This window comes from Copadichromis virginalis, linkage group LG6, assembly GCF_057382275.1.
Source record: "Copadichromis virginalis isolate Kocher_CV1m ecotype Utaka linkage group LG6, C_Virginalis_male_GT1.1, whole genome shotgun sequence".
In the NCBI taxonomy this organism is placed as follows: Eukaryota; Metazoa; Chordata; class Actinopteri; order Cichliformes; family Cichlidae; genus Copadichromis; species Copadichromis virginalis.
The window spans coordinates 30,395,969-30,408,127 of NC_140623.1; the positions used below are offsets into that span (position 1 = coordinate 30,395,969).

The window sequence follows — 12,159 nt, forward strand, 5'->3', positions numbered from 1 at the left end:
CTGATTTCTGCAAGATCTGAAAAGGAAGCGTTTCTCTTAGACCAGTAATGGTGTAAAGCCTCAGCAGGCTGACATGGAAGAAAGTGGCAAAGCAATCTCACGAGGAGCCCGAATGAGTCTCTGTTGCATTAGTCCAGAGGCCAGTGTCAAACTGACTGAAATGACATTGATCACTGTGGCGCCTCACTGCGCGATACTGTCAGCTCTCGCTGAGATACGGGTCATGCGTCTCCTTTTACTGATGATTTATTTCTCTGGGTTCAAGCTCTTTTCATTCGTTCTACGTTTGACTCTATATTTTTCACGATCGAAAAAAATCGGAGGGATGTTCTCAGGACTGGTACTTTTTCTCATAGGATAAGAGATGCTTTCCTGCATCCAGGGAATATATATTGGCAAGTGTTCAAATAGATGCAGGAAAAAAAATTTAATGAAGACTAGCCTGGATAGTGTTATTAATCCAAATCCACTTAAAGGGTTTTCTAACTGAAATGAATTTACAGGACAGCACAAGTTGAGAATGAGCAGGATGCACTGTGTGTTCTTGGAAAAATGGCAGTCTTCCAGATTTCTCTCTAGCAGAGAGTACTTCCGAAGCCTCATGTTGTATGTGTGAAATTAATGAATGTATGCAAGTGACTGGGAGCCTACCCTGTATACCGTATGCGGATGCTGCTGTAATATTTAAAGTGATCTGTGCCTTATCACATGCCCTACACATTATATCAGTAGCGATGATATGCCAGCCATATGTTTACCCTATGCATCATGCGTATGTTTGCACTGGGCTCTTGCTATTTACTGCTGTGTACACATATATATGAAAAAGGGAGGCAACTGCTTTTGCTTGTTTAACAGATCACATAAAGAAAAAAATGCTTTACTTAACACCTGCAGATATTTACTTAAGAAGTTTGCGCCCACTCCAGGTTGATGCTGTATTTTATGTGCTGAAAGGGAGTGTTAAGTGAAATGGACTTGTAATTGTCACATACCATTTTGCTGCTTAGTTGAACTGGACTGAAGGAAGGATACCTTAAGTAATGTCAGCTCACTCCACCTGACCATTATTTATAGTGTTGCAAATGTAGCATTATTTTCCTCAGCCTATTTTACCTGTAGCAACTCTACTTTTATCTACTTTTATCTACCAACACATTTGCCTGTTTTGGCTTGCATAAATGTTAAGTTTTGTTCTCCACATTCCCTTATTTGAGTATCCAAATTTCCCCCAAATTTACAATGGTTACCAGTGGGATGAATGTCGATGAGGCTCTGATAAAAACGATGGATGCTGCATTTACTTGAAAGGTAGGAAGGGATGTGTAAATGCAAATATCGGTCCAGTGTTCATGAATGACAAATGCAAATGAAGAACAATAGCTGGGATGTTATTTTAGTTCTGTCTTACAATACTAGCCACATGTCATAATGCATACAGTGTTTATATATATATATATTGCATGTTAACAAGCTCATTATTTTTTATGATATAATATATAATGCAGTAGTGACATTTGAGGGTCTTACTGTATCTGCAATTGCATTAAAGATGCAAATCACATTGAGTCATTTTAATTGATAGATGGAATTCATTCATTCACCACTATCCTAAAATCAAAAGTAAGCCTTCCACTTGAGTATAATTTATCTAAATGTATTTTATGTCTTTAATTTTATGTTAATATAATCACGTGGCAAATGTGAATGTGCTATGTGAGTAGCTCTGTGCATTGCAACACTGTGCCAGATCAGTTTACAGCCTGTAAAATGCTTACATTACAAGAGTGTTCATACTCTAAGGGAGCTGTGGATGACAATATTTAAGGCATGTCAGAAACATTAGGCAGATTTTTTTTGCACCAAAATATTAGAGTTGGATAAAAAAAAAAAAGGTTTATTTGCACATGCTACAACTAAGATTATGTTGCTTTATACAATGGAAAATACTAGCAGAATCAAGTATGGAGGTTTGTCTTCCATGTAGGAAAAATAATAATAAATCCAACAAGTAGTTCTACAATTTTTACAGAGATGTGAGTCATACTCTTCCAGACTTACACACAGACTTACACACAGTTGTGCACTCTCATTCCCCCCATTAAACCCTAATTTCTTTCATACATTGAGTGATCTAATAATCATGTGGAGAGCCTGGAACAATGAACAAATTTAATAGAATAATAATGAAATGAAAGGCTTACACATATGTGCACAAACAGTTTGATAGGTTAGCAAAGGACCAACAAATCCTAAGACACTTCCGTATGGCGTATTTTCAGACACTTCATAATATTTTTATTGGAGTAGATGGAGTAGATTTTATTTTGAGAAATATTATATTGTAGTAAAGAGTCATGGATAATTATTTGAGTCAGCTGCACTGTATTTCCTACATTGGTACTCTTGAATTTATGAGCTGATCTTTAACAATAGCAAATTATTAAAAAGTTGTTGCAAATTGATCGGCTTGTCACCTTCAGTTGAACCATAGAATAACCAGTGATTGCCGTCTGTTAAGAATCAGCAGCGTATTATCTGCTGAGTGATTCCTCTGAGGTATTAGGTTGACTCATTTTGTCCTTCATTGATGACGTAGAATGCCTTTTTAACGCAGTGCTATCCGAGTGCTGATTTTCCACTTCGTCCCTTGCGCACAGAAATTTCTCCAGATTCTTTGACTCTTTTGATGATATGTAGTGTAAATAATGAGATATTCAAAGGTTTCCCTCTAAAATTGTAGATTTCTTTTTGGATCTGCAAACACTTGTTTCAGTATTTAATTTGCAATTGGCCTTTCTGGATTTGAATACTTGTACTGCGATAAATTACTCTCTTTGTGCCCAGTGTTTAAGTAAAATGAACAGTATATGTTCTCAGTGGTTGTCAACCATTTATTTTCTTACTCTTTTGGTCTTTGCAGGATCCCAGAACTAAGCACAAGTTCAAGATCCACACCTATGGGAGCCCCACCTTCTGCGATCACTGTGGCTCTCTGCTCTACGGCCTCATTCACCAGGGCATGAAGTGCGACTGTGAGTAATTAAGTTTAAGGGAAAAGTTTAAGAGAAAATGAACATGTGTGACTCTACACTGATTATGTTGTAGTTTAAAGCCATTTTTTCAGAATGACTCTTGTCAAAAAATATCATATGGGGATCTGTTCCCCTCCTCCTGACTTTGACTCATTAAAATTACACATTGTCTCTCTTCACTGTGCGGCCGTGTTTGCTGCACCTTCATAATAAGCCTCGTATCAAAGCTTTTCTGAGTCTTTATTAATATTTCTTCCTTAGTCTTCCCTTTAATCTTGCATTAGTGGATTAACGTCTGAAAGCCTTAATGAGCTCCTGCATTATCTGCTACATACTCAGAATGGCAGTTATGATTGCTCCAGGGTGTACAAAAATAGAGATGTGGAAATTATATTTTAGCAGATCAGCCACACCTCTAGTCACGCCACTATGTGATTACACATTTTGGTAGTTTTAAGCACTGTTAACACAAGGTTGTTCCAGGGAGGTACAAATAATACAACAGTCCCAAGGAAGAATGTGTCAGCATCACAACTGGTTTTCATTTATTTTCACCTTCTGACCTGATGACGTGATGATGCAACTGTTCCCAATCCATGAAACGACAGCTCAGCTGACTGACACACATGTATAAATATGGGTCATAACCTTGTTAACTGCTCTTCAAAAAAATAATAATTTAACATTGTGTGAAGATGGTATTATTATATTAGCCTACTCCAATGGGACATTAAGGTTGCATGTGTAAAAACAACACTTGTAAAATATGGAATATATATATATATTAGGGGTGCAACGATACACAAAATTCACGGTTCGGTTCGGTTCGATACTTTGGTGTCACGGTTCGATATTTTTTCGATACAAAATAAAATGTTCATGCCTTTTTAATTTGTCATTTATTAAAATTATAAATATATATTTTAACTCAAAAGTACAGTTTTTAAATTTAACCCTAACCCTTGTGCGTGTTTTTTATTTTGACAGCGAATGCGCACCTGCGGACCACTTATGTGCAGCCCTGGTTATTTAGCTCGTCATATTGCAGCCACAGAAATTATTTTGTCCATGAAACCATAAAGCTGCACTTTCTTTTTGCCTTATAGTCTGATTTGTCATAACTTCTCCGTTTTGTGGTAAGCTTTTCTTTGGCTGTCACTTCTTCACCCCGACCTGTCTTATTTGGCTCAGCAGAACTAAAATATATATCCTGCTGCTTTTACACACGCACTCACATAAGCTCAGCGATTCTCTGCGCGATCAACCTCTCACATGTTTAAGCTTGCTGCGGGAGATTTCACTTGTCATGTTTGCATAGTAAGCTAACGATTAATAAGACGATGTCAGAGGAATTGGTGCACAAATTATCATCACTCACAGATCAGTGCTGTCGCTCTCTATACACAGTTCGTGCGATTGCAAAGTGAAAGCAAAAAACAAGCGCAAATTCAAACGCGATTTCAATATGTCACATATTGACAGTGGCTCACCGATGCCAATGACATAATTACCCAGCTACATTTCCGAAAGAATGCAAAAGCATTGACATATATTTTTCCTTCCTACAATAGCCCGACGGGCAGGGCAGAGAGAGATTTTGGTAGCCCGACTGGAAAAATTTTGCGAGCCCTGTATCTGATTGAGGAATCACTCATCTTTGGAAAAGAGAGTTTATTACAGAGAAATGGCTCTTTCCAAAATAAAAGCTATACTATACGCTTCTTCTGAGCTATATTCTCAGCAGCATATTAAACATATCAGGTCCCCATAAGGAGAATCATCTGCTAACTGCTGTCTAAATGACTCGGCTAAAGTTAGTAGCATGCTTGTTGTTTTTGTCTTTGCACTAGGATGATGTCGGCGTAAATGTGCACTCATATTCGTTGTGTTCCCACTAGTGCTTTCAGGTTAACCTCGTTAAAATCACCTTAACACCACAACACTGCAAATCTCCGTTAACGAGCTACCCCTGATAGCCCCGTGCATGGGGCTAGACAGCCAACACGTTAATGAGCTAACTGCGCTAACACGCTAGCTCCCACCCATGTAATTGAGCATTGCGTGGCACATCCAACATACTGTTTTACTTTAGTCCATGACGCGCTTACCTTCAGGGTCATACGTCACATGAAAACCAAAATAATTCCAAACGCCAGATCTGAATGAGGGTGGGGGAGGTTCAATTTGCCATGTTGCAAGGAGAGCTTAACTTCTGTCACACTAGTCAAAGGAGCTTGCAAAGAAAACCTGGACCTGGATGACCTGGATGACTGAGAACCTTCACAGACATTCTGTCTCGCTAGCTTGCCCTGAGCTCTTTCTTCTGACTATGCTGTCTGTGTGGAGCGCTCAGTGGATCTGCGCTCCACAGTGCAGCCTAGGCGGAGTAGTCGAACGCAGATTCACTGAGCGCTCAACACAGACAGCATCGTCAGAAGGAAAGTTGATAAAATAAATTACAAATGTTGTATTGTTCGATACATATGCGTACCGAACCGAAAGCACTGTATCGAACGGTTCAATATCGATACGAATATCGTTGCACCCCTAATAAATAAATATATATATATATATATATATATATATATATATATATATATATATATATATATATATATATATTATAAAAGATGGACAGCAAAATGTACAGATAAGTCAAAAAATGTCTTTTGCATCTTTATCTTAAAAAAAATATATACTTTTTTCATGTCAGTCAATTCTGAGAAAGCGCTCATTCTTTTTTCAGTCACCTTTGATTGATTTGAATCAAATGCATAATGTATAAACGTGCTTTTCTCTGATATCTTATATTTCCTCTGTCCCACCAGCCTGCGATATGAATGTCCATAATCAGTGTGTTATGAATGTGCCCAGCCTGTGTGGAACTGATTACACTGAAAGGAGGGGGCGTGTTTTTCTCAAGTGTGAGGTCAGCGGAGATAAACTGCAGGTCACAGGTAGGCCTCATAACCCTTCATAGACTCTTAATGAAATGAGCTTATAATGCAGAGGGGATGTACCTGAACCGACAGATTTATACTAATGTGTCACTCCACATCAAATGGGATGAGGGTATAGATGGTTGCAGACGCTATTGCTCTGGTTCAATTGCAAGCGTGGATCAATCTCAACACTTTACCCTTATTGTCAATAATCTCTGATTGCCCACTTTCACACACACACATTCACTGTCTATCCCCGCTGCCATTACCTGAATTGAACCATCCTCATTAATTCTGCCTCAACTCGGCCTGCATCTGACGCACTGTGTCGAACTTCTAGCTACATAACTGGCCTTGAGACTATCGCCTATCAGTATGCCAAAAGCCTGCTCGCTTCTGGGTCATAAATCGATAAAGTTTCTCCTGTTTAACATTCTGCTGTAAGAAACGATTCACAGTTTCGACACATTTGGAAGGCAATCCCAAACCAAATATGTAGTCCTGCAGTGGTGTGTGTGGTCTGCTGCGTAGGCCTTGTGTTGATACTTTATTTAAACAGTCACGACTCGCTCTGCGTTTGCTGGATTTTCTATGTAACTGAATTGTCTCTGCAAAGCAAATTCAAGGCTTGATTTTATTAATTTATGTCCAGTCAGAATTACACACAGACAGGATCTGAGTGTTCTCCTTGTGAACAGGGTCATGGCACTATAATTATATGTCTCACTATTATTCATTTGAAGGCTGCTTTACATGAGCATGTCACTGGCTGTTATTGGTGATGCATCTGGTTTTAAAGAAACATCTGTTAAGCTTATTAACAGATGTGATATATTGTTGATAACATTTCCTTAGTGCAATATATTAAATATTGATGACATGTTCCATAAACCTTCTGAAGGGGAAATTGTTTCTTGCAGCCATTTGTTATGATTATGTTAGCAGGCAAAAAAATAGCAAGGCTATGTGAGAAATATACAGTATTGTGCAAAAGTCTTGACTCTAGCAGCCTGTCAGCATAGAACATAATTTGTTTTCATTTATTTTGTTGAATCTATGAAAAATGCCAAAGACAACACAGTTTGAGAGGCTTGAAACAGTATTACTGCACCAACAAGGTGATTCCCAAAGAGCTATTAGCTGAAAACTTGCCATATCCTGGCATGTTATGGAGTGTGTCTTTAAAAAAAACTGAGGAAACTGGACAAGTGAAGGTTAAAAGTCTTTGTCTGTGTGCTGTTTGTCCCGTCTTACTGCCATCACCCTTCACCGTTCAGCGGCAGATCACCGCCCCTCCCTGAGCCTGGTTCTGCTGGAGATTTCTTCCTGTTAAAAGGGAGTTTTTCCCTCCAGCTATCGCCAAGTGCTTGCTCAAAGCGGGTCGTTTGATTGTTGTAGTTTTCGGTGAATTATTGTAAGATATTTACCTTACAGTATAAAGTGGCTCGTGGCAACTTTTTATGATTTATCTAAATAAAACTGAATGAAAAAAACATTTAAAAAGAAGATGTGTCAGACATAAAGACTCTGAGTATCTGAAAATCATGTTTTTAAGAAATAAGAAAAAGTCCAGAAGACATGACAGGACCTGAGAGATGCATCTGGCTCTTAAGTTGATCCATTTATTGTTGACAGAAGGCTCATCATAAATGGTCTCAGTGGAAGGATGCCTGCCAAGAAGTCATTCAGACAGGAGAAAAGACTGAGGCATGACAAATGAGGAGCAGCTCAAGATTTTGTCATTTTTAGTGTCACACCAGTTTAGGATAAAGATTCATGTCTCTCAACATCATGCAGTAAGTTGTCTCTACACATAAAAATGTCTCAGGGTTAAGGATGGAAACTTACTAAAATATAGCAAATCCATTATGAATGTCACTTATCAATTCCTTATTGAGAGTCAACACCAACTCTAAGCAGCATATCAAAGACATTAGAGTTATGCAAATTAATTGCATGCTGTGTGGTCAATTGTTTGTGCATGTTGGAGGTATTTCCCTCTTTGTTGTGATCAGTGTTGGGGTTGTTACGCAAAAAAAAAAAAAAATCCCTACCGTAATGACACATATGATCTTTCTCTTAGTATTTAGGTATGAACACAAAGCCAAAAAACAGCAAAATTAAAAACCAGCACAAAGAGACTTAAACGCGATCGGTTCAGTGATTCTACAGCAGAAACATGAACAGGTAGAAATGGAGGTTGTAGCCCGATTTCTGTTGAAGTTCAGGGTCTGACTGCTGGGCTGGGGTCGGCATTCACTTAGCTTTCACATAACTCTGGGCTCTTGGATAGCTTAGCATTAGCATACTGTCTGGTTAGCGTAGCGTTAGCAAGCTTTCTGTGCAAAGAGTCATAGTTTTGTTAGCAGCATAATGCAGCTGTTTCTGCCTTGAAGGCAGTTTACACTTTAGCATTGCACTCTCGTCCGTGTTTGCTATGAAAATAAAAGCACTGATAATATTCATGCTTTAGACTGCGGCTCTATTTTTCTTCACTAACACACGAACTGAAATCAGCTGATTGCAGTGCAAGTGTAAGTGGAATCATAAGCAGGATTAATATGCAAGCAGAGTAACAATTCCAAGGATTGCCATCCCTACTCAGGATGACACATCTTGAGCACAGGATTGTTAAAAAAAGAAAAAAGGTTTTTGACCTCCTGCGAAATCTATTTCCTACTTTTTCCACCAGCTGGTGTCATTTTGTGTCAGTCTATCTGCGTTTCTCTCTGTGTCTGTGTTTGACAGAGTATATAATAACACAGTATATCCAACCAGACAGATACATAACTGTCTGACTACAGATAATTCACAACCATAAAAGACAGAGTTATTAAACTTTGTATCCAGGTGTGCAGTAGTGATCAAAATGAATGCTGGGTTTGAGTCTTACTTATGAGTACTGATTAAAGAAAGCTGAAATAAGGGGTCAAAAGGGTTGAAGCCCCTTCCGACTTTAGGCCTCCTGTCCAATTTTTCTCTCTCTTTGCTTTTTAGAGTGATCCTATCACAAGATAATCTCCAGTTTCTATATAATTTATGTGTTTATTTGTCTTTTGCATGACTGGGCTAGCCAATTTCCAAATATAAACAGCATGCAACAAGATGAAGTGTTTTCGTTTATAAATAACAAATCATTTCAGTTTTCAATTGTTGTATTTGCAGACAGCATAAAATAATCCTTTCAGAGCAAATAATGTCTGACCAGCTGCTGTAGCTAAGCTGAGATAATTTCATACGTAATCTGTCAAATGTATTTGCTGTTACATTCACAACTAAATGTGGCACAAAATGAACACTGTTAGATGGTGTTAGATGCTGCCATTTGTGCAGATTCTTCAGTGTTCAGTATGCAGCTGTTCTGGGATGTGTGGTCCTAATTGTGCATTACTGAACAAAACTGTTATCAACAGGGACAGTTTGTACCAGCTTAATAATAATGATGCTAAATGTAGAAGAATAAAGGGGAGCAAAAAATAGGTTTTTATACAATTCTGTGCAAAATATAAGACAGCAAAGGAATGGTTAATATTGATTTTCAGCTCTTTATGTAAAAGGTTATAAAAATAGTGGACTGTAGACAGTGAACAGTTGCCCAACTGTGCAGTTTATAATGAAAAAAGAAGAACCCAGCAGTGTGTGTGTCATGTAGGAACCCATTTTGTGTTGTATTTCAAGGCATGCTGTAAATCCCCTGGCTGAAATGATGCATTAGCACATTAGCTAGAACAATAGAGATGGCAGGGAGTTGACAGCAGCCACACATAATCACTGAATTAACTGGCTAAAAGGGGTCAGTGCATTACAAGTCCCTGCTGAACTTCACTGACATTCACTTATCAAATTAACACTAGAAGAAACAGGGTCAGCGTTGGCAGGGAAATGGTGCAAATGTTAGGGAATATGTTTTGAGTGAGGAACAAAATTAATTGGATGGTTATATCTTTTCTGTGCTTATCTAAGTGTTATCTAAGCACAACTGTACTCATTTTTTTGTTTTGCTTTCCTTGGCTAAAAATAGAAAAAGGAGCGGATGGTCATTTATTGGTATATAAATCAATGATTATGATGGATGTGGACTAATTTCATGCAAGATAATGCAAATACCTGGCTCTGACCTTTGGCACTATTAGTAGAATTATTGCAGTTTGTAGTAGTAATACACTTACATGCTGGGTTAAGCGTTGGGATTTTAGGACTGTAATTATTCATTTGGATGCAAAAAAAAAGTGTGACATAAAACATAAAGTACAACTATACCCATGAATAACCAAGATTAGGTTTATTCATTCAAGATCGCTCTGCTTCTTATGCTTCTCGCTCTCCTCCTCGCTTTTGCACATTCAGTCTCATCTGGTTGCCAAATTCAAGAAATGATAATAATATCCTGCTGGCATTTTTGGCCGCAGCTCCTTCAGAAGCATTTTAGTCCAGTATTTCTTTCATTTTTGTTGAAATCTGCACTGCCAGCGTATCTCAAGATAATAAAAGGTGGATTGTTTCGCACATTTTCACATATACTATATGCACTGTGTGTGAAAACGCCTGCTAATTTTAAGCTTACATGCGTTTAAGAGCTCACGAGTGTGCATGTGTCTACATCGGGAACAGGAAACCACGATTATCACCTCTAGCTGCATTTCATTTGACTCTCGGCCTTCTGAGGCACATACGATCAAATTCCTGATGTGGACTCGGTGAGTTCAAATTTGCATGTGATCTCTGGTTAGCGTTAGTGTGTGCATGTGTGTTTGCGTGTAGGTGTATTTCTGTAGAACTGCTGTACCAGCCTGCAGCCCACTCAAGCCAGATTGCATTGCTGATTACATTAGCTGCTGTAGATGCCCCGCAGACAGCCTGCCAAACAGAGTCCTGTTACAGCCAGTCAAAAAGTTTACAGAGAAGGTGTAGCAGACAGCTGGGAACAATAAAGTCCACATCATTTTCACATGCATCATTACACACAGAAATATGAGTGTTTACAGACTGGTGTGTAGGTAGTAGGTAAATCTTCTGAAAGCTTCATAAAACAAATTCCCTACATTGTTGTTAAATGTAAAAAAAAAAAAAGGTTGTAAAGATTTTGGAAAGTACATCTTATAGATAGAAGTTGAGTACATTTTTTCACTTTTTTCTCTCTTTTTCTTTTTCCTGTAGTTGGGAGGGGGTCAGACTTGTTCTATTGTTCTTAATATACACAACATATTTCCCTAGATCCCTTTATTCAAATGAGGGTATTTGGTTAGAGGCCTTTTTTAAAATAGATGCAGCTGTGTGTGTTCACAGTTTTTGCTTTTTCATATACATTTGCCCCACAAATCAGCAGCTTGGTTAAAACTGCTCTCACATGTAAAACATGACTAGAGTTGGAATGGGCAGAATTAGTAGCGTGCGATGGTGCCTTTAAGTGGAGAAGGAAAACTTGATTTCCTGTAAGTGGATAATGATTAGTGTTAGAGTTCTTACACAGTGTGCTGTGATTGAAGAGTTTCCCCAATTTCCTTGAAATTGGCCGGAGCCAAAATGTTCAACAGGAAGTGGCATAGATGCCAAGGGAAGCAGCTGCGCTTTAAGCAGATCAATGAAGTCACACATAAACCTGAGTAATAATAACAATATGAATAATAAGAAGAATAAAATGAGTCATTTCATACCAGCGAGAGGTGTTTGTGCAGTTTGCAGAAACATGCATGAGCTGTTAGAGTGTGTTTTGTCAGTTGGAGCAAAATAGAGAAAGGGATATGGTGAGGAAGACAAAACGAGATCTGTTTCTCTGGTGAAGGACAGAGATAACCCACTAACCTTGTTTTCTGCCTCTTATTCCTGCACATAGCTCTCCTCTGTTAGTTGGCTCTGAGACAACAACAGCCCTCCTGTTTTTTTTATTTTCAGCAACCTTATTGTTCATTGATTTTCTGCAAATTTTTCCAGAGTTGGAGAAGTCTTTTGGTAGAGAGCCCTTTGCCGTACGTTCATTTTTCTGCTTGTTTACTGTGCACGAATGTAACAAATGAATGGGGTCAAACTCGGTTCAGGCTTAGCAAATTGACTCTGAAGTATCACTTGGGGACGCTTAACCTCATTTCATCCTTCAACAATATGTACTTTTACCCGCTGCGATCATAATAACTCAGTCAGTGACTAAAAATTGGCTTCACTCTTATCATTACATCTATCGATCT

The 12,159-nt window shown here is 38.4% G+C and overlaps 1 protein-coding gene across 4 annotated transcripts in view; it reads left to right on the top strand.

Moving 5' to 3' along the window:
- Positions 1-12,159, top strand: part of prkcaa (protein kinase C, alpha, a) — a 153,396-nt gene that overhangs the window by 89,416 nt on the left and 51,821 nt on the right. For all 4 annotated transcript variants that reach the window (XM_085459822.1, XM_085459823.1, XM_085459821.1 and 1 more), the window contains 2 exons: positions 2,924-3,035; positions 5,864-5,992. In XM_085459822.1, coding sequence (XP_085315948.1) covers positions 2,924-3,035; positions 5,864-5,992 — 241 coding nt within the window. The remainder of the gene's footprint in view (positions 1-2,923; positions 3,036-5,863; positions 5,993-12,159) is intronic.